The sequence below is a fragment of the Psittacula echo genome, assembly GCF_963264785.1.
Source record: "Psittacula echo genome assembly, chromosome: 4".
Taxonomy (NCBI): Eukaryota; Metazoa; Chordata; class Aves; order Psittaciformes; family Psittacidae; genus Psittacula; species Psittacula echo.
Window position 1 is genome coordinate 18,397,369 of NC_137738.1, and position 19,890 is coordinate 18,417,258.

General features: G+C 47.1%; 1 protein-coding gene and 1 long non-coding RNA gene across 6 annotated transcripts in view; both read left to right on the forward strand.

Moving 5' to 3' along the window:
- MOCS1 (molybdenum cofactor synthesis 1) overlaps nt 1-4,817 on the forward strand; it is a gene marked incomplete at its 5' end in the record, with an annotated part of 31,634 nt that extends 26,817 nt beyond the window's left edge. For 4 of the 5 annotated variants that reach the window (XM_080615082.1, XM_080615084.1, XM_080615083.1 and 1 more), the window contains one exon: nt 961-4,817. In XM_080615082.1, the coding sequence (XP_080471208.1) occupies nt 961-1,811 (851 nt within the window). In that variant the 3' untranslated portion in view covers nt 1,812-4,817. The remainder of the gene's footprint in view (nt 1-960) is intronic. The other variant, XM_080615086.1, reaches the window with a different exon arrangement.
- A 6,439-nt stretch (nt 4,818-11,256) lies between these two features.
- On the forward strand, nt 11,257-12,902 carry LOC308220382. The gene is made up of 3 exons (XR_013956654.1): nt 11,257-11,974; nt 12,486-12,589; nt 12,829-12,902. It is a non-coding gene; the product is annotated as an uncharacterized lncRNA (long non-coding RNA).
- The last annotated feature ends 6,988 nt before the right edge of the window (nt 12,903-19,890 follow it).

A 19,890-nucleotide genomic window follows, 5' to 3' on the forward strand; every position in this document is an offset into this window, starting at 1 on the left:
AAGAGAGCAGGAGCTCCAGAAAAAGAGAAACATGCTTATCAATGAAGCTATTAAACTAGTGCTTAACCGCTTACCTCTATACTGCTTTTTGCTTTACTTACAAAACAAATCACATGAATACATGAAGAAGGCTCCTTGTCTTGACACTTGGCATTTAGCCCTCTGCAAATGCCAAAACCAAGGGATTAAGTGGTGAAAAGGGGCAGGAGGGCTTACTGCCTCTCTGCCAGCTGGGAACTCTGCCAGCTCAGCTTGGAACACACTTCTGAGTAGATTTAAAATCTATCTGTCAGTGAGAGGAGCATGGTTTTTCCAGTGCTTAAGCTTCAGCTGTCATTAACATGGTAAGAGCTGTTAGTAATAAGAGAGCTTCCCATTGCAGAGCCACCCTCTGAATTCATAGACAGCGCAGTTGCAGTGCTTCTGGTTCCTGCTGTCCTTAGGTGCTGGCATGACCCTTCCCTGCCGAAGGCGATGAAAGCAGGAAGTGTAGCTGCCTGTGCTGGGAGGAAGGTGTTTGGAAAGGCAAAGTTGAAAATCTGAGTGCAAGAATTTCCAATTAACCCTGTCGGGCCTTTGAAAGAAGACTGCTGCTGGAACAATATCAAATGGATGCTGAGATGCTGTGACTTCCTTTTCTTCAGAATGGATGTTCCTATAAGCTTTCTTGGCTGCTGTTTCTCAGTGTTCATAGTTTTGAAAGCAAGTTGTTTCTTCTTATCAGAGACCTTGAAATAAGTGGTTTGAGTCTTTGGATTTGTAATAACAGCTACCAAATGCAGGGACCTGGTGAGAGAACGGCTTGAGGACAGAAGGGGATGTTTGGAGGCTTATTGAGGTTTTTGCAGTACAGAAAGTCCCAAGCAGTGCACTGACAGGCTTCTCAGGTACTGCAGACTCAGCTTAGCTTTCCAGTTGATAATATGCATTCTCATGTTACTCATGTTTTTTCCCCTCTAGAGCCTGCATTGATGCTGTTCCCACTATGCCAAGATGCCCTACAGAATTCCCCAAATTCAAAACAGTGGGGTCACACATTCAGCCATTGGCTGACTTTGAGAGCAAGACTCCCCAAACAAATGAGAAAAGCATTAATGGAAAACAAGCTTACAGGACAACTCTACCTGCCAAGATCTCGCCCAGAGCAACAGTGGCATATAACAACAGGAATTCTACAACCCCATCTTAGAGGCTCTTGTGTCTTCCAGAAGGACCCAAGCTCCACATTTGACCTAAAGTGCCTTGATGCTTCTCCTGTAAGCCAAGTTTCAGTGGACTACCAGTCCAAAGGGGCAAGTCCAGGATCAGAATTGAACACTATGGTATCTCGTGCCTCTGACAGCTTAACTCACACTGATGAAGAAGGACGGGCCACAATGGTTGATGTTGGAGGGAAGTCAGATTCAAGAAGAAGTGCTGTTGCTGTTGCTGTGGTCCGCCTGGGTGAGAAGGCATTTGGGATGGTAAGGCAGAACCAGGTGAAGAAGGGGAATGTGCTGGCAGTCGCCCAGGTTGCAGGAATTCAGGGAGCCAAGCTGACAAGCCAGTTGATTCCGCTGTGTCACAACATCCCCCTCAACCATGTGGAGGTGTCTCTGAGTCTGGATGAGGACAGATATGCAGTGGTGATTCGCAGTGCCTGTCAGACCTGGGGGAGGACAGGGGTGGAGATGGAAGCTCTAACAGCTGCCAGCCTGGCTGCCCTGACTGTGTATGATATGTGCAAAGCAGTTACTCATGACATTGTAATTGAAGAGGTGAAGTTGCTTAGTAAGACAGGTGGCCAGAGGGGAGACTTCTCAAGAGTTTAGATCATACCCAGACACTTCCATGTGACCACTGCTCACGTCTGGCCTTCTACAGAACTACCTTTGCTTAGCTGGTAGGCTTGGAGACCTCAGCAGGTGTACCCTACAGCAAACCTAAAACTCCAGTTTTGCCTTACACTATCAGCTTACTGCTGGGTGACCAGTGGAGCCACTTATCCCTGTTGATAACCATGTGTTTTTTAGAGAACAAGCTTCTCCACTCTGCCAGTACCTAAATTTCAGTATCCTCACCATGAGCTAGAGCAATGATCCCTAGTCATGCCACAGAGTTGGGTTTGTTTTTCCTTCTTACTGTGAAATATTTGCAGCTGCTGTCATCACACCATGCAACTGTGAGTTCTGGAAATGAAGCAAGTGCTGAAAGTGCTGTTATTTGGCAACTGTTTTTAAGTCAAGGGTTTAGATTTCAGAATTGCGTCTGTCTTTCCCTCTGATGTTTTTGATTGAATTTAGAAGGTGACAGTGTGTCCTGGGTTCAGCAGCAGCAGTCACTTTTTCTCCTTCTTAGTAGCTGGTGCAGCGCTGTGTTTTGACTTTCAGCCTGGGGATAATACTGATAAAACCGATGTTTTCAGTTGCTGGTCAGAATGTTTACTCTGACCAAGGCCTTTGTGAGTCTCATGCTCTGCCAGGGAGGAGGGGAAGCCGGGAGGAAGCAGGGACAGGACACCTGACCCAAACTAGCCAAAGAGGTATTCCATACCACAGCATGTCATACCCGGGGGAGGTACCTGGGAGTTTCCCGGAAGGGCATGCTCTCTGCTCTGTCAGGCTTGTTTTTTGGCGGGTGGTATTGTATTCTCTTCCCTTGTTATTTCTTTTATTATTATTGGTGGTAGCAGTAGTGATTTGTGTTATACTTTAGTTACTGGACTGTTCTTATCTCAACCCGTGGGAGTTACATTCTTTCAGTTCTCCTTCCCATCGCTCTGGGAGTGGAGGGAGGAAAGGGGGGAGTGAGTGAACAAGCTGCCTGGTTGGGTTTAAACCACGACAGAGTGAGAAGAACACAGCTTGGGAACCTTACCATACAGCAGAGATTATAGCTGAGGAACAGCCAGTGTCAGATGTGCAGCTCCCATTCCTTTGCATTGCTACTTCTCCCCCTGCCTGCAAATGGGAATATCCACTTACCAGTTTCAAAAGGAAAAACAAAAAAGATGGCTGCTACTCACTTCTCTGTAAAACATGATGATGTAGAAACAGAGGATTTCTGTGTTTGGAAGAATTATTTTGCTGATCCAAAAGATACCTTTTACAATGGCAGAAGCATGTTCCAGCATTTTGACCTTAGCACTCACACACATAGAGGCCCTGTGTCTCCATGCTCAAGGACTTAATTGTGCCATGCATGGAAGTCAGCATCGGATCTCCCTGGCTTTAGAAATAGGTGTTACACCAAGCCCCAGAAGATCCCAAATTTTTCAGTCCTACAGTGCAGCTCCTACTAATGAGCAACCTGCATTGTCCTGACAGATAAAAGAAACTTTAAGACTAATAGCCACTTGGAAGAGTAAGGTAATTGGTGTTGGCTAGGCCAGAGTGTTTTCCTGCATGTTTCTCCAAATTTGCTTTTGTGAAGTCTTCTGGCCTCAGAGCATGTCACATAGCATTAAATAGCTTTGATAATTGACTATCCTAGATAAGAGAGTACTTGAGAGTGTTGTTAATACTGATGGATCCTTTTCAAATGTTAATTTAAGTTCTCTAAACTGGGTGTTTCCAGCTTCGGTTTACTTGTTTTCTAGTGCTTATGGCTAATGTGAAATGGCATATGATTCAGGGTGCTCCCTTCTCCATACGCACAGAGTTGAAGACAGCTGTAGTAACATCAGAGAGGCTACCAAAAAAGCATCTTAAACCTTGCGGGTAGCTGCTTCTCATGAAATAAGGTTTAGTTACTGTGAGCATCAGTAAAGCGCACATCACGCTGTTGCACATCCTACTCACGTAAAGTAAGCACAGGTCTAAGATGAGGAGCCAATAGGTTTTATGATAAATCTTCTGCAAATTTCATAAACTAGCTTCCACAGAAGTCACCTTTTCCATCATAGATTAATTAATTTGGTTCCTTTTTCATTGTCACTGTGAGATAAGCAGCTACAGCTGAATGGGGAAGGGGTCAGAAAAGCTTGGTGCTCAAACTCTATTAATGTTTGTACACCTACATCCAGTGTTACAGTCATGATTGCCTGGACAGCACTGCTCTGTCTGTAAGTTAATAGTAGGGGCAGGAGCGTACCTAGCACTGCTGTACTGAGCACTAACAATCCCGCAGCCATGCAAATATGCGAGATTATGTTCACCTGCGGAGCTGCTGTGCCCTCAGCACAAAAGTTTCCCTAGCTCAGCATGAAAACAGATTGCCAGAAAAAGGAAGTACGTGTGTAACCTGCTAAGTTAACCGATTACACACAAGCACTTGACTCCCCCCACCACGCATAACCCACCGTGCCTTCCCTGCTCTCACCCAGTCTCTAGCTAGCTTTGAAAACTAAAAGGAAACTAGACATATTCAGTAGTATTAAAATGATGCTTCGGGGCAAATGGTACTTCTGAGAAGTTTGTGATCATGCTGTAAAGCTCACTCAAAGGAGCGACTCAAGGCTACACAAGGGACTACAGAGCACATGCATGACTGCCACGCACATTTTGCTACTTACGCACATTTCACTACTTTCTTGGGTTAAGAGGGGCAGAAAGCTTTGGGCAAACAGATTTTGGTGCCATTTTATGGTTGTGTTACATTATCAAGTCTTGAAGCTATGCATATATATTTCTATATAGATATAACTATATAAATATATAGATAACAGTCAACATTTGTGAGAAAAATGAGCTGACAGCAGTGTATGTATCAGTGGTGCTAGGTGGGCAATGGTGTAATATATATTCATGAACTGACTACTTCTTGGGGGCTTGCTTTTTTTTTTTTTCTCCACTGCATTTTTAATAAAGACTAATTGTAATGGAGTATGTTTCGAATTACTTTGGATTCCCGTTTTATTCATTCAAAGGAACATCTATGTTTCAATCCACAGCTTCTATGAATAGTTAACTCAGGACAAGCAACAAGACAGACTTTATAAGTTACAATGATTAGTCATCAATTAGCAAGGGATCAGTCACAATAACTTATTACTATAAAGAACCTATTACTTCCTTTTTTTTTTTTTTTTTTTGTTGAGCAAAGCTGCTCTCTGTCTGCTGGTCCTGTAGGCTTAACATAATAATTTATCTCATCATGATCCCAGCTTTTCCCACATGCCTGTTTCAAGTCAGTGGCTGCATATAACAGCACTGCTTTGTGTTGCAGAGTAACATAAGGTACTAGTGCCTCCAGAGACCTCGCTCTTACATTTGAGGGACCGTGCACAGAAACGGAGGTCTGGGGAAGTGTCTGTAGAGAAGTCCATACCACCTCAGTCATAAGTCTAAGGAAAATTCCCCTTCTGATCCACCTGAGCTTCCAGGAAGTCTCTCACCTATTACCAAGAAAGCCTGTTTCTACTTGAGGAAGCTGTTAACTGTAGCCAGGCACAGTGCACTTGCAGGTGCCTTGCAAGAGGGCAGACAGAGCTCTACTGGCAGAGGGTCTCTCCAGGTACAGCTTCCAAATGCCAGAATAACAGCACAAAGCTTGCATCCTTTTTTCTAGGAGCTCCTTGCTAATTTGGAATCAGTTTTTTGAAGGTTTAACCAAAAGAAACAGTATAAAGCACCAAGCCCACCACATCCCTTCTCCTGAAGGAAGCTGTAAGAATATGAGTCACATCTCTAACGCTGTGCTGCCAACCACCACACAGATGCCAATACTGCAGAACCTGGCAGCCCTTACAATGTTACAATATAGCTTTTGCCTAATGGAAATTCTGCCTTATACAAGCTAATGTCCCATTCGTGAGTTACTGCTTGTTCTTTGCTAATCCAGCCTATGCCTACTGTGACAGTTTGGCCTGTCTTTCCCTCATGGCCACATCCTGAGGCTAGTCACCCCAGCCTCGGACGGCCATGGAAAAAACTGGATGTGGCACAGAAGGGAGAAGCCAGCAAAAGCTGGTTACTAAGTATTGCTAAAGAGATTAAATCTAGGTCAGAGAGAACAGTGATCTCAGAAATTGCTGGAGAAAGAGTGGGACTTTGAAGGAAGACACAGCTTGAAATACCTTAGGAAGAAATTTCTTTTTCCCAGTGGGAACCACTCAAAACCAAACTAAAAGCAACAACAGCTGAGCACTAAAAAAGGGAATGAATTTTTCACCAGCCACTGGTGACCTGTAGTCTGTCAGTTGCTGACATTACTCAGCTTTTCATGGGATTTGACTGGACAGAATCTAGCTCTTCATCCCACCCTTTCTGTGGCCTTTCAATAGCTTGCAGCACCTTCTGGCTGCCTCAGCAGCAGTTATGCAGGCATCTAAGAGCATAAGAAGGGCTATAACATTGTGTGTGCTTTGGCTGGAATACAGCACTGTTAATTACACGAAAACACAGTTCACTTCACTTACTAGAGCCTTGCTCCAAGGGAAGCTTACCATTTCAGGCAGCCCAGCATTTGGAAGAGTTGCTGGTTGCAGTGGCATGACTAGACTTTCATTTTTTTGAGACTTCAGGTTAAAGTCCCAATGTAGGTGTCAAAACCAGTGGATCCAAGGAGCACTGCAAAGTCATGACTATGGTAGGCAAACCCCTCACACATCTAAGCACACTCCCTGGAAAGGCACAGGCTGGAGCAGCCAAATCTTTTTTCACAGTCAGGGCTTGAAGTGCTTTGAGCAAGCTCAGTGCACCCTGTCGTAACAGCAAGATTTTGGTTACAACAAGCTTAAACAGTGGCAGCCAAGACACAAATCCAGCTATCTCTACCTTCCCTTGTCTCTCCACCCTGTCAGTGCCATGTTTAGGAAGCTTTCAGTTTAGCATCTCTGTTTTTGTACTTGCCTTTTTGCTCCTTTAGAGAGCAAAGGGTACCCAATGTAACAGTTGTGAAGTGCAGCTGAGTACAAGTTCTGAGCACTGAAAGGGATGGGTGCCCTGAGACACTGCTGAGCTTTGCTCTGAACAGAGCAGCACAACAAACCAGTTACTGCTCAGCTTCATGTGCACAACCTGAGTGCAATGGCATGGCCATGCCCCTCAGGCAGCCTGCCTAGTGCCCCTGGCTCTCCAAGGGACTATCCACACAACACGTGCTCCACGGAGCAAAACTCCACGCTTCATTGTTGCTCAAGGGTTTCTTCCAGAAGCCCAAATCAGGAACAGTATTATGGAGACAAATGCTTCACCAATAGCTCCATCAACAGAAAGGGATAGAGGTTATCTTCAGATTCTGGACAGCCTGCTCAAAACCAGAAACACTAAGTACTACTAAGCTGTTCCAGCATGGATTTAGCCTTAAAAAATAAATACAACAGAAACAGCCTTCTATGCCCATGATACTTCCAGTGTGCACAGCTGGCAGGACGCAAGGCCAGCAAAAGCAGAGTGTCCAGTTGCAATGTCAAGGGCAGCTTGGCTGCAGTGTGACAAGAGGCTGGGAAGAAGAGGAGGAGGAGATTGCAGGAGGGTCAGGCAACCGTGTAGTGTTAATATTATGCTTGGAAGATTCCACATGCCATCAGATACATAGCCACTCCATTAGTAGTGCCCTGGGCCAGTTGTGGCAAAGCTCAATCAGCACCAGCAGAGATGTGTAGCATTGCACAAGGCAGAGAACCTGCTGTTAGCATCTGCCTCTGTGGGGCTGGGAGAGAGGGGTTTCCAACCAGCTATTACTGCCACCCACCAAGGCCTTAATGAACTTCCGTTTCATTAACGGGATCATTTCAGCACTCACACCTCCCCACATGCAGCTCCAGCAAGGCTGGAATTGCTGTTGTCTCGAGTGGCGCATGGAGCTGCACCCTCCCTCCCTCCCATCCCATCTTATCCCGTCCCCTCCCACTACCTCCCCGCTGCCACCCAGTCTGTGCGCCTCTAAGAGCTGCGCTTCCCCTCCCTGGTCCTGACGCTCAATGGAAATGTTTTAGCTCCGCGTGGCTTACTTGGCTCCGGCAGATCAGCTCCCGGGGCCATCCTCAGCCCAGATCCAAGAAATGAGCTGAGCTGAGGGAAGGGAATAATTTCTGCTGCCCCTGAAGCCTCATCTCTCCTGTTGCAGCTGGCAGCTCAAAAGGCTCCATCCTGCCAAGACTGAATCTTAATTGGGATTAGTGGAAAAGACAAGCTGCTGCCAGGGCTGCCAGGACTTATAGAGAACATGGGCACAGGAGAGGGCCTTCACTAGAGTTTACAAAAAATAAAGTAAAATCCCTTGCAGGGCTGTGGTGTCAGCGGAAGAAGCAGGCTGAGGCCAAGGAGGATAGGGAACAGCTTAGACAGGTAGTTTGCAGAGGAGGAGGATGCAGAACCAGACCATGTGGAAAATCCTCCCATCCCACAGCCTGCAAGGATGGGAAATTACCAGCAAGGCTGAGGGGCATATGGCAATCCCCAGGACCTGAAGTGAATTAAATACTACAACCAGTCCTGAACAAACACACAAAACTCTCACAGCCTTGCATGGAAACGCTCCTGCCAAGAGCTATAGGGAAAAGGACAAGCTTGTCTTCTTACGAGAGAAAGTCAAGAGCAAAGCCTCTTCAAGCATCGTGTCTGCATGTGGCACCAGGATGCTAGATGATGCTTTTTCCAAGCCACAGACACTGATTTCAAGCCCACTTTCTACAAAAGCCATAGCCAAAGCTCACTCGTACCTCTGCAATTAGGCGCAGTCTAGCCTCCCCTTTGGCTTTAAGGAGGCACCCAGAAGTGCTACTGCCAATTTGTAACCAAGATGAGCGCTCCTGGCCTGATAAGCTTATACATGCAGTGCCCTGTCATCTCAGCCACCACCCCATACCGGTGACAGCAGAAATGCACAGTGGGAGCAGAGCAAAGCAAGTAGCCAGCAGTTGGGGTGATTCTGACACCACTTGTGCCATATTGCAGATTACTGTGAATCCCTGAAGTCCCTATATCAGAAGAAGGCCACCGTGTAAGGGTCCTGCTTGGACAGGAAGCTTTAGAACTCACTTTGCTGGTTCAGGGTTCAAGGGTTACCAGCAGCTTATGCAACAGAAGCCAAGCAGGCATCTCAGAGCTGCTGCACCTGACAAGCTTATGTGGGCTCTTGCTCTGGTAAAATAGCATTAATGGGATTTTCCAGGCAGCAAACACACTGCAAGGGACACACCCAGGACATTCAGCCATCAGCAACACACTATGTACAGAAGGCTCTTGGCCAGCCAGACTGGGAGGTGTATTTAAACGCAAGTTTCTCCCACTCATCTTTATAGCCTGCTCTTTGCTGCCCAGCTCAATGAGGATGCCTCCAAGCACATCCCTCTGGGACATCCCACATGCAGTTAGCCCATCACTGAAAACCATAGCTTTTGCAAACCTATGCCAGAGAACTCTCACTGAATCCCAGCAGCTAGAGGGGTTTAATTTCCAGTTCGCCAAGGCTGGTATTTCAAGGTATTTTTATTTCTTTTTAATCAATGCGCTTGGGCAGCCCTGGAGGGGTCTGGAGGAGGGGAGGGAGGCAGCACAGCCACTGTATCTGTGCAAAGTACTTCACATGCAAGTGAAACAACTTGCTCAGTGCGTGTATTGCAGTGCTGTTGCAGGCTGTCATTCCACCTCCACAAAGCTGTTATTTGTTTACTTAAAGACTTGCATTCCATGGAAAAAGATGCCCCAAGATAGCACTGTATTTCTAAAATTAAACCCAGCTGGAGCAGACAGCAAGCGAGTGTGCACTCCTGTGCTCGCACCCTCACTGAGCTGCAGGAGAGCCTGGCAAAACACCTCCCATGTCCTCAGCCATGAGGGAGGCAACTCTCTGGAAAGCCAGGCTCAGACCAAGTGTCTTACCCAAAAGCAGAGGTGCCACCACTTACTACAGAGGGGATGAGGGTTTAATAGTAGTGATGGCACAACCTTCCCCAGCAGCCGTGGGAAAGCCCTTTACTCTGCTGCAGGGGAGCAGGCATCCCAACAGGCATCTGACACAGGTTTGAGTGTGGCCAGGAGAAGTCATTTAACATAATTTATGAGAACAGGTGGCATTCCTTAGGCTTATCTCTTGTCTAACCTACCTGCTTAGACTTAATCTCAAAGGTCTTTTCCAACCTAAATGATTCTATGACTCTGTGCAACCTCCTTACAGTGAAGCTCGTTTATCCCTCGCTGTTGTAACCTAAATTAAGAAACCTGTTTCCACAAAAACCATTTATAGAAGGGAGAGGAAAACCCAAGTGTTCCTCCAAACTTGTGTGGCACCAGCAAGGATTTCCCTCCCAGACAGGCTCTTGGCACCTGTTCCCCTGCCTGACACACATGCATGGGGACCGCCTCTCCATCTTCAAGTCTCTGGGCTCGGAAACTAGTGCCTCAGCTCTTGGGAGCAGCTGGTGCCTGAGCTGCTGATCAGGGGTGTCACCACAGACTAGATTTAGCCTCATCCCTCAGACAAAACGTCTCCAACACACATGCGGCTGAAGATCACCGAAGGACTGGTCAGACACTGGTGGAGCCCTACACACACATGTTGGGGCCTGGAGCGCCTTGGAGGCACTTGGGAAGCAACTCCCAGGAATGGCTGAGGTGGCTCTGTGAGGGCTATTGGAAGGATGGTACAGTTCAACCCCAAACCTTGCAGCTCTGCATCAGAAGGGTCGTGAAGATGGGAAAAGATTGCAAAGACTGAACCAGACCCAGCGGTGGAAGAAATGGGGATGGCTGATGGGGTGACAGCTCAATAACAAAGAAAACTGAAAATGCTGGTGATGTTGGGGGTACCTGTGTGGCTGCTGTCTCCCAGGCACACATGCCAGCTGTCCCATGGCTCAAGGACCATGCCCTATCCTGAGATCCCTCAAGCTGTGAGCAAAGAGACAGTTCCTGGCATCCCATGAAGCTTGTTGCAATCAAGGCAGGAAGAGGAGGACAGTACCACCACTATAGGCTTGGACTGTAATCCAGAAGGACCTGACTACAGGAATGTGGGCCAGACCACCATGTCGTGCTCGATGTGTCACTCAAATTATTGTCTGCAGATGGCGACACTAACCTGGCCTTCCCATTGCTCTGTGTAGTCGCCAGAAAGTGCCTGAAGACAGATTTGCAAGCCTGAGCGCTCCTCACATCTGACCTGCATCCAGAGAGCTAATGTTTACCACCAGACTGACAGGGTTGCTTTAGTAACCCTAATGTGGCTTTTGTCCCTCAGTTTCTCCTGAACATTAGATGAAGATTTCACCTCCTTGCCTCTGTGTGCATGAGTACCAGCCCAGATCCTGTTCTAACAACTGAGAGGTGCGGACATTCTGGGATGGCAAAGCTCAATGCAGAGCTGAGGAAAGGAGGAAGAAGGGAAGCAAATTGGCCACCACTCCTGTGAGAAACTGTCCCTCATCAGAGCTCAGCTATTTCTGTGATTACATCCATTTGCCCATAATTATACTGGTTCTGCTCCACACAGCACTAAGTCAGGTCTACTGATCTCTGTCCAAACTCCTGCTGTCTTCTTGTTTGGATTAGGGTGCCAGCATCAGTTAAAACTTAAGAGAGTAAGATTGCTTCAATATCTGATTTATCCCCTTCCTCCTCCCATCCTACTTTGGGATGTACTGGTCAGCTTCCCCCTGGGAGAGGATTAATCAGGAACAGAGAACTGGCGACTGCCTGACAGGGACAAGATCACAGCAATTGGACAAGTTGCAACTTAGAGTCCCTTTCATTGACCCTGGTACAAGTCCAAGACATGCTTGCTGATGCATTCCAGCACTGACACCCCAGGAGCTGGCACAAGATCAGCATCCCCAAGGCCACAGCTAGTTCTAGTCCCAATGTCATATTGCCTCAGTGCTGAATCTGCCTCTGCGGTGGAAGGCTGCCCGTCCCTGTGACTGCAGAGGCAGCTTCAGCTCTCCAGCTGTGGAAAGGGCCTCTTCTGTGCTTAGGAAGAAGCCTGCGCTTCAGGGACCAGAGCAAGGGAAGATGTTACTGCCATTCTAAAAGGACAACACTACACATTTAACATCACTCCCTGGATGAACAACAGCTGCACCACCAGCAGATCACACAAGGAGAACAGGAAGGTAAGAAACTCTCTCCTGACAACTCCTACCCCATTAGAGCAGCACCTGTGTGTGCTGTGTGAGCATTTGTATCAGAGACAATCCTCTGCAAGGGGCTTTATCTGGAGCCTTAGGTGCCTGAGCTCCAGCAGCTGTTACTGCCAAAGAGAAGGAGCAGCAGAACCCCCCAAAGTGGGCAAACAAAGGGTCATGGCAACAGAAAGGACTTGTAAGGGCACAAGAGTGAGGTGAAAAGGCCTCAGATGCTGATGGGATCTGGGAGCAGAAGCAAAGGGTAGTTTATAGCTAGTTGTAGTTAATAGCTCTGAAGAGTTATTTTCCTGCTTGCGAGTCCAAAAGGAAGGACGATCCTGGATTGGACAACCCTGGGAAAAATCTGCCCTTGGGGGTTAGCCATCTCTTTCTGCAAAGTAAAAGCAGATCCAGACTTGCCTGGAGACACAAACGTAGTTTGTGTTACCCAAGGAAACTCTTGCCCAGTTCTAATACCTCACTGTTCTGGTTACTGCAGGGGTTAAGATGCCAGCTCCCGTCACACCCAAAGGACATCGCACACAAACAGCAGCCAGCAAGGCATGGCCTTCATCAGGCCTTTCTCAGTCACAGGAATATGCAGTAAGTAGCAAAGAAACATTTCTTGTTTCTTGACTCTGGTGAACACCTAACCTTCTGGGGGGGGGTGCGGTATGTGTAATCCATCTTTGTTCTTTTACAATACTGCCACAATGCCATAACCAAATGAAAAATAGCTTAAGCTGTAAGTAGATGGACATTCATTTTCTTCTTGTTTTGCTTTTTCCTCCTTACGGGCAATGGAGCATGCAAAAGCTTTTGATCTTTATTTACTTCCTCAGCCACTGCCCACAGACCACCTTCTGAAAACTTTACAGGCCACTGCTTTCCAGGAACCACAAACTGCAAAACACTGGCAGAGTACGATAATCAGAGCATGAGCTATGGATTCACCACAGGCAAGTACTCAGGACATCTCTCATGGGGTATCCAAACTGATTCTTACAATACTGCTTATATTTTAGAGGATGATAGAACACAAGCTTTGCCCCTAAAGACCCACTGGCAAGGTAGATCCTTTACTTACAGAGAAGTAGAGTATCCTTACTTCCCAGGTCCCTTGGGCACAAGACCCTCTTATCTCGAGAAACCTGACAATCCCACAATCTTTTGAAACCTACACAAGGAATACGAGGAGAAGGAAGCCCTTCTCTCTGCAGGGACAGGCAGCAACATCACATAGTTCACAATGCACTCGCCCCATGGGAAGGGTGTTCAGGGCCAATGTGAGTCCTGCTCCCCAGACCCCTGCTGCCCCTGCATGACTTTATGTGCTTTCCCTGCTTAGCAGCTGCCTCTGTTTTCAGTGGAACTGCTCTGAAGGGCCATTTCCATTGTATCTTCATGAAGGGAGAGGACAGCAAAATCTTCCTATAACACAACAGACCCAACCACCATTGGTCATAGACATCTCAACCATATAAAAGCTTTTTTCCACATCTCACACTGTGCAATAAGTTATGAAGTCCTTTTCTCCATTCCCTCCCCACCACCATTTTCTGGTTATTTTTCTTAGCTAATGTAATTAGAAACATATTCTCCTTTCATGAGTACTGCAAAGAATTGGCTCAGCACCATTACATCCCACATCTAAAATAAGGTGGGCAGGGAACGCTCTCTGGCTTCACACATTAAATTAATCACAGCCTTTCAGACCCCTCTGGACTCCCAGACTTCAGTGCTGCCACGGCAGGAGAGCTGCAGCAGCTCTCTCAAGGCAAGCCTCCAGCTTCAACGCAAACCCTCCAACTCCCACAAAGATTCTCCAAGACCAAGCAGGAAGAAATAGTGGCATGGAGGGAGAGAGACAGCAGCACAAATAATTGCTCATTTAAAATTCCATATAAACAAAAAAAAGGGCAGTCTACAGATACTAGTAGCTACCTGACATTGTGCCTCTAGGAAGAGACTGGTATGCGTAGCATACAAGTGAGTGCATATGCCAGCAAAATTCAGCCCAGCATGTTCTAAGCTCCCATTCCCACTGCCATACAGCAGCTCCAGTCAACAGAGCAGGCAACAGCTCACCTGAAGGAGGGACTGCAGAGGCTGGGGATGAGACCAGACATTAAGGTGCTTCATTCACCCAGGCAAACCAGCTGCTAGGGGATGTCTGGCACTTCCTTGCCCCAAGTAGCAAGTAACCCTAGGAATGTTCCCATCCCTCAATAGGTTTACTTAGCCTGTGCAGTGGAAGCTGCCTCTGCAGCTCCCTGTCCCACCCACAGCCAAGGGTGCCTATATCACCCTCAGCCAGCATCCCACCCAGAGGTAGTAAATGAGCTGGAACTCCTCCTCAATATATCTGTGTCATTTTTCATTCTTTGATCGTGGCTGGAAAGGTATTTTTTAGTCAGACAACTCCTCTTCATTAATTAAGCATAGGAAGGAAGAGGGGAGCTCAGCTTTGGGAGAAGAGGACTAATACTTGTCCTTAGAAAGCAAAGGTTAACCCTCTGGAAGAATCCTAGTTGCATTTCCTTTCAAAGACACTTTCGGTATTTTAAAAAACAGCAGAAACATACATTGCCAGGAAACAACAAAAAGATTAAAACCAAGCACCCCAAACTAATGTCATACCCTGGTTTATTCCTGTCTGCTTTATTCCCTCACAAGGCACATATGAGGAGGGCATTTTGCTTTCTTAATGCATCTTTACATCACTATCATATATCAAAATTCAATCTGCCAGCCTGGTGCTCACACAGACCAGATCTACAAAAAGGGATAAAATCCAATATTTTAGCAGAATTACGTGGCTCCACAGGCATCACCACCCTCATCTCCCATAAATAATCTGTGCCAGACAGAGGGGGAGGGTTAGGAAAAAAGGAGAAGGAAAAAAATAAAAGGAGAGAGTGAAGGAAAAAGAGGGGAAAAAAGAAAGAAAGAAAACCAAGGACCCTACTCCTGATGAGAGTCTGAGTAGAGATGAACAGTGACTATGTGTCAGAGAAAACAGCAAGAAGCCCATTACCTAAAGAAACATCAGACAAACAAATATAGCACAATAATACTGAAAACCAAAGTTTTGAGCTTTGAGGGGCAGGGGAGAGGGAAATCTTAAATTATTTTATTTCCTAGTGTTGTGGTTTAAGCCCAGCCAGTAACTCAGAACCACACAGCTGCTCGCTCACTCCCCCGCCCTTTCTTCCCCTCACTCCCGGAGGGATGGAGAGGAGAATCAAAAGAATGTAACTTCCACGGGTTGAGATAAGAACAGTCCAGTAACTAAGGTATAACACAAACCACTACTGCTACCACCAATGATAATAATGATAAGGGAAATAACAAGGGAAGAGAGTACAACCACTCACCACCTGCTGACTGATACCCAGCCCGACCCAAGCAGTGATCTAGCCCTTCCCAGTAACTGCCCACAGTTTATATACTGGGCATGACGTGCTGTGGTATGGAATACCCCATTGGTTAGTTTCGGTCAGGTGTCCTGTCTCTGCTTCCTCCCGACTTCCTCCTCCCTGGCAAAGCATGAGACTCAGAAAGTCCTTGGTCAGAGTAAACATTACTGAGCAACAACTAAAGCCGTCGGTCTTATCAGCGTTGTTCCCAGGCTAAAAGTCAAAACATTGCACTGCATCAGCTACTAAGAAGGAGAAAAATGACTGCTACTGCTGAACTCAGGACAGTATCCACCCCTTATTCCATACCATTCACGTCATGCTCAGAAACCACATTTTTCAATATACCATCACTCTGATCTCATATATATATATACACATACACACACATCCACACACACAGATAGAGATCATTCCTTAGTGCATGGACCAATCTCTATAAAGCTGCTGAGTTCATCCAGCCCATGATGTCGGGCTGAATCTCTTGTAACAATCTTTCAGATCAAAAGAGGCGACATGCAGTGTGGGATTGTTGCCTGCTGATGACACTGCGGAACTCGTCTGATCACTGCTGAGCTCGTCTGGTTTTGTCAAAGTACGTTCTTTGTTGGGGTGATGGTTGGAGGGAAGTCAGGGCCAGTCACTGGTGACCTGCAGACATCTAGTTTGTGGGCTAAAAAAGTGCTACGTAGCAGGCAACAGCATACAATTGAGTTCATTGGCTGTTTTCCCCTAAAATCAAATCCCCTTAAGGTACACATGGGACTTCCCCATCTTCCCACATTACCCACCAAGTATACCTGAGTCCCTGAGCAAAAGCAATCCCATGAGTGAGTTTGCCTTTACCTGAAGCAAGAATAACCCAGACTGTCTTCCCCAGCAAATTCTTCATGTGCACCACAGGAACTTTGTCCCCCTCTACAGTATGTAAAAGTTCTGACTGGGCTGGGCCAGCCCTGTTGGCAGATCCTCTGGTGTTGACCAACCAGGTGGCTTTTGGTAAATGGGTATCCCAATGTTTGAAAGTCCCACCACCCATTGCTCTCAATGTAGTTTTTAACAGCCCATTGTACCATTTGATTTTCCCAGAGGCTGGTGCATGGTAGGGGATGTGATAGACCCACTCAATGCCGTGCTCTTTGGCCCAAGTCTCTATAAGGTTATTCCGGAAATGAGTCCCATTGTCTGACTCAATTCTCTCTGGGGTGCCGTGTCGCAACAAAATCTGTTTCTCAAGGTCCAAAATAGTGTTCCGGGCAGTGGCGTGGGGCACAGCGTATGTTTCCAGCCATCTGGTGGTTGCTTCCACCATGGTAAGTGCATGGTGCTTGCCTTGGCGGGTTGGTGGGAATGTGATATAGTCAATCTGCCAGGCCTCCCCGTATCTGTACTTCAGCCATCATCCTCCATACCAAAGAGGCTTTAACTGTTTGGCTTGTTTAATTGCAGCACGTGTTTCACAGTTGTGAATAACCTGGGCAATAGTGTCCACTGTTAAGTCCATCCCTCTATCACGAACCCATCTATATGTTGCATCTCTGCCCTGATGGCTTGAGGTGTCATGGGCCCACCAGGCCAAAAATAATTCACCTTTATGTTGCCAATCTAAGTCCATCTGAGCCACTTCAATCTTAGCAGCTTTATCCACTTGTTGGTTGTTCTGGTGTTCCTCAGTGGCCCGACTCTTGGGTACATGGGCGTCTACATGGCGTACCTTCACCACCAGGTTCTGCACCCGGGCAGCGATATCTTGCCACAGCGCAGCAGCCCAGATGGGTTTACCTCTGCGTTGCCAGTTGCTCTGCTTCCATTGCTGCAACCACCCCCCACAGGGCATTTTCCACCATCCATGAGTCAGTATAGAGATAAAGTACTGGTCACTTTTCTCATTCAGCAATGTCCAGGGCCAGCTGGATGGCTTTCACCTCGGCAAACTGACTCGATTCACCCTCTCCTTCAGCAGTTTCTGCAACTTGTCGTTGAGGATTCCATACAGCTGCCTTCCATCTCCGACGCTTTCCCAGTACACAGCAGGACCCATCAGTAAGCAAGGCATCCTGCTTTTCACTTCCTGACAGTTTATTATATGGTGGGGCCTCTTCAGCACGCATCACCTCCTCCTCTGGTGACATTCCAAAATCTTTGCCCTCTGGCCAGTCCATGATGACTTCTAGAATGCCTGGACGACTGGGATTTCCTATTCGAGCTCGTTGTGTAATTAGTGCAGCCCATTTACTCCATGTCACATCGGTTGCATGATGTGTAGAGGAGACCCTGCCTTTGAACATCCAGCCCAGAACGGGCAACCGGGGTGCCAGGAGGAGCTGTGCCTCAGTGCCAATCACCTCCGAAGCAGCTTGAACCCCTTCATAGGCTGCCAGTATCTCTTTCTCAGTTGGGGTATAGCTGGCCTCAGATCCTTTGTATCCCTGACTCCAAAAGCCGAGGGGTCGACCTCGAGTCTCCCCTGGAGCTTTCTGCCAGAGGCTCCAGGTAGGACCATTCTCCCCAGCTGCAGTGTACAGTACATTTTTTACATCTGGCCCGGTCCGGACTGGTCCAAGGGCCACTGCATGAACTATCTCTCGTTTAATTTGCTCAAAGGCTTGTTGCTGCTCAGGGCCCCATTTGAAATCATTCTTCTTCCGGGTCACATGATAGAGAGGGCTTACAATCGAACTGTAATTTGGGATGTGCATTCTCCAGAACCCCACAGCACCCAACAAAGCTTGTGTTTCTTTCTTATTAGTTGGTGGAGACATTGCTGTTATTTTGTTGATCACATCTGTGGGGTTCTGGCGATGTCCACCTTGCCATTTTATTCCCAAAAATTGAATCTCCTGTGCAGGTCCCTTGACCTTACTCTGTTTTATGGCAAAACCGGCTTTCAGCAGGATTTGGATTATTTTCCTCCCTTTCTCAAAGACTTCTTCCGCTGTATCACCACACACAATAATGTCATCAATGTATTGCAGGTGTTTGGAGCTTGCCCCTGTTCCAGTGCATTCTGGATCAGTCCATGGCAGATGGTAGGGCTGTGTTTCCACCCCTGGGGCAGTCAGTTCCAAGTGTACTGGACGCCCCCCCTCCAAGTAAAAGCAAACTGTGGCCTGCATTCTGCTGCCAAAGGAATTGAGAAGAATGCATTGGCAATATCAGTTGTGCCATACCACTTGGCTGCCTTTGACTCCAGTCCATACTGAAGTTCTAGCATGTCCGGTACAGCAGCACTCAATGGTGGTGTGACTTCTTTCAGGCCATGATAGTCTACTGTTAGTCTCCACTCTCCGCTGGACTTTCACACTGGCCATATGGGGCTATTAAAGGGTGAGCGGGTCCTGCTGATCACTCTGACTCTCCAGTCTACGGATCAGCTTATGGATGGGAATCAGGGAGTCTCGGTTGGTGCGATATTGCTGCTGGTGCACTGTTGTGGTCGTGATTGGCACTTGTTCTTTGACCTTCAGCAAGCCCACAGCAGAAGAATCCTCTGAGAGACCAGGCAAGGTGGACAGCTGCTTAATTTCCTCTGTCTCCAAAGCAGCAACACCAAAAGCCCATCGGTACCCTTTTGGGTCTTTGAATACTACCTCTCATGAGGTAGTCTATGCCAAGAGGCTATGCATGGAACCTCTGGACCAGTCACAATGGGGTGCTTTTGCCAGTTGCTCTCAGTCAGGCTGATTTCAGCCTCCAGTACAGTCAACTCTTGGGATCCTCCTGTCACTCCAGAAATATAGATGGATTTCACCCCTTAACACCTTGATGGCATTACTTAGCAACAACTAAAAACATCTGTGTTATCAGTGTTGTTCCTAGGCTGAAAGACAAAACCACAGCACTGCACCAGCTACTAAGAAGGAGAAAAATGACTGCTACTGCTGAAACCAGGACACCTAGCAGTGGAAATCCCCAAAGGGCCAAGCAAATTTCTCTCAGAAAGCTCCATGTCTGCTATGGCAGAGATAAAAGTCATCTTTGCTTAAACAGAAGACAAAGGTTAAAGAAAGCATAAACCAATGAATAATAGATGCTCAACCCTTCTCAACAAGAGCAAAGAGCTCCCTTTATTCTCCTCCTCAATCCCAGTCGTTCAGGGCAGCTAAACCCCCACACTAGTTTTTGCTCAGAAAAAGCCATGAGGCACTTATCTTGCTTCTGTGCAGCAATGATGATGACCACAGGGAAGATGCCAAGCGGGAAAATGGAAGAAGGCTTCTGCACTGGACCCAGCACACAGGGAAGAACACCAGTCCCTCTCTGCATGCTTCAGCCTCAGTCAGAACATTAAAGACAGAAAAATCTTGATAGAAGTCAGGCAGGACACCTCTCTTGTTGTTCAAAGCAGACAAAATTCAAATGCCACTGGGTTTCATCTCTAAAAAGAGGGAAAGTGATGGTTTGGTCTCCTCTCCACAAGTGGATTTCAGAAACATCCATTTGCCTCTGTAAAGCAAGAACCTCATAACCAGACTTTTAGTGAAG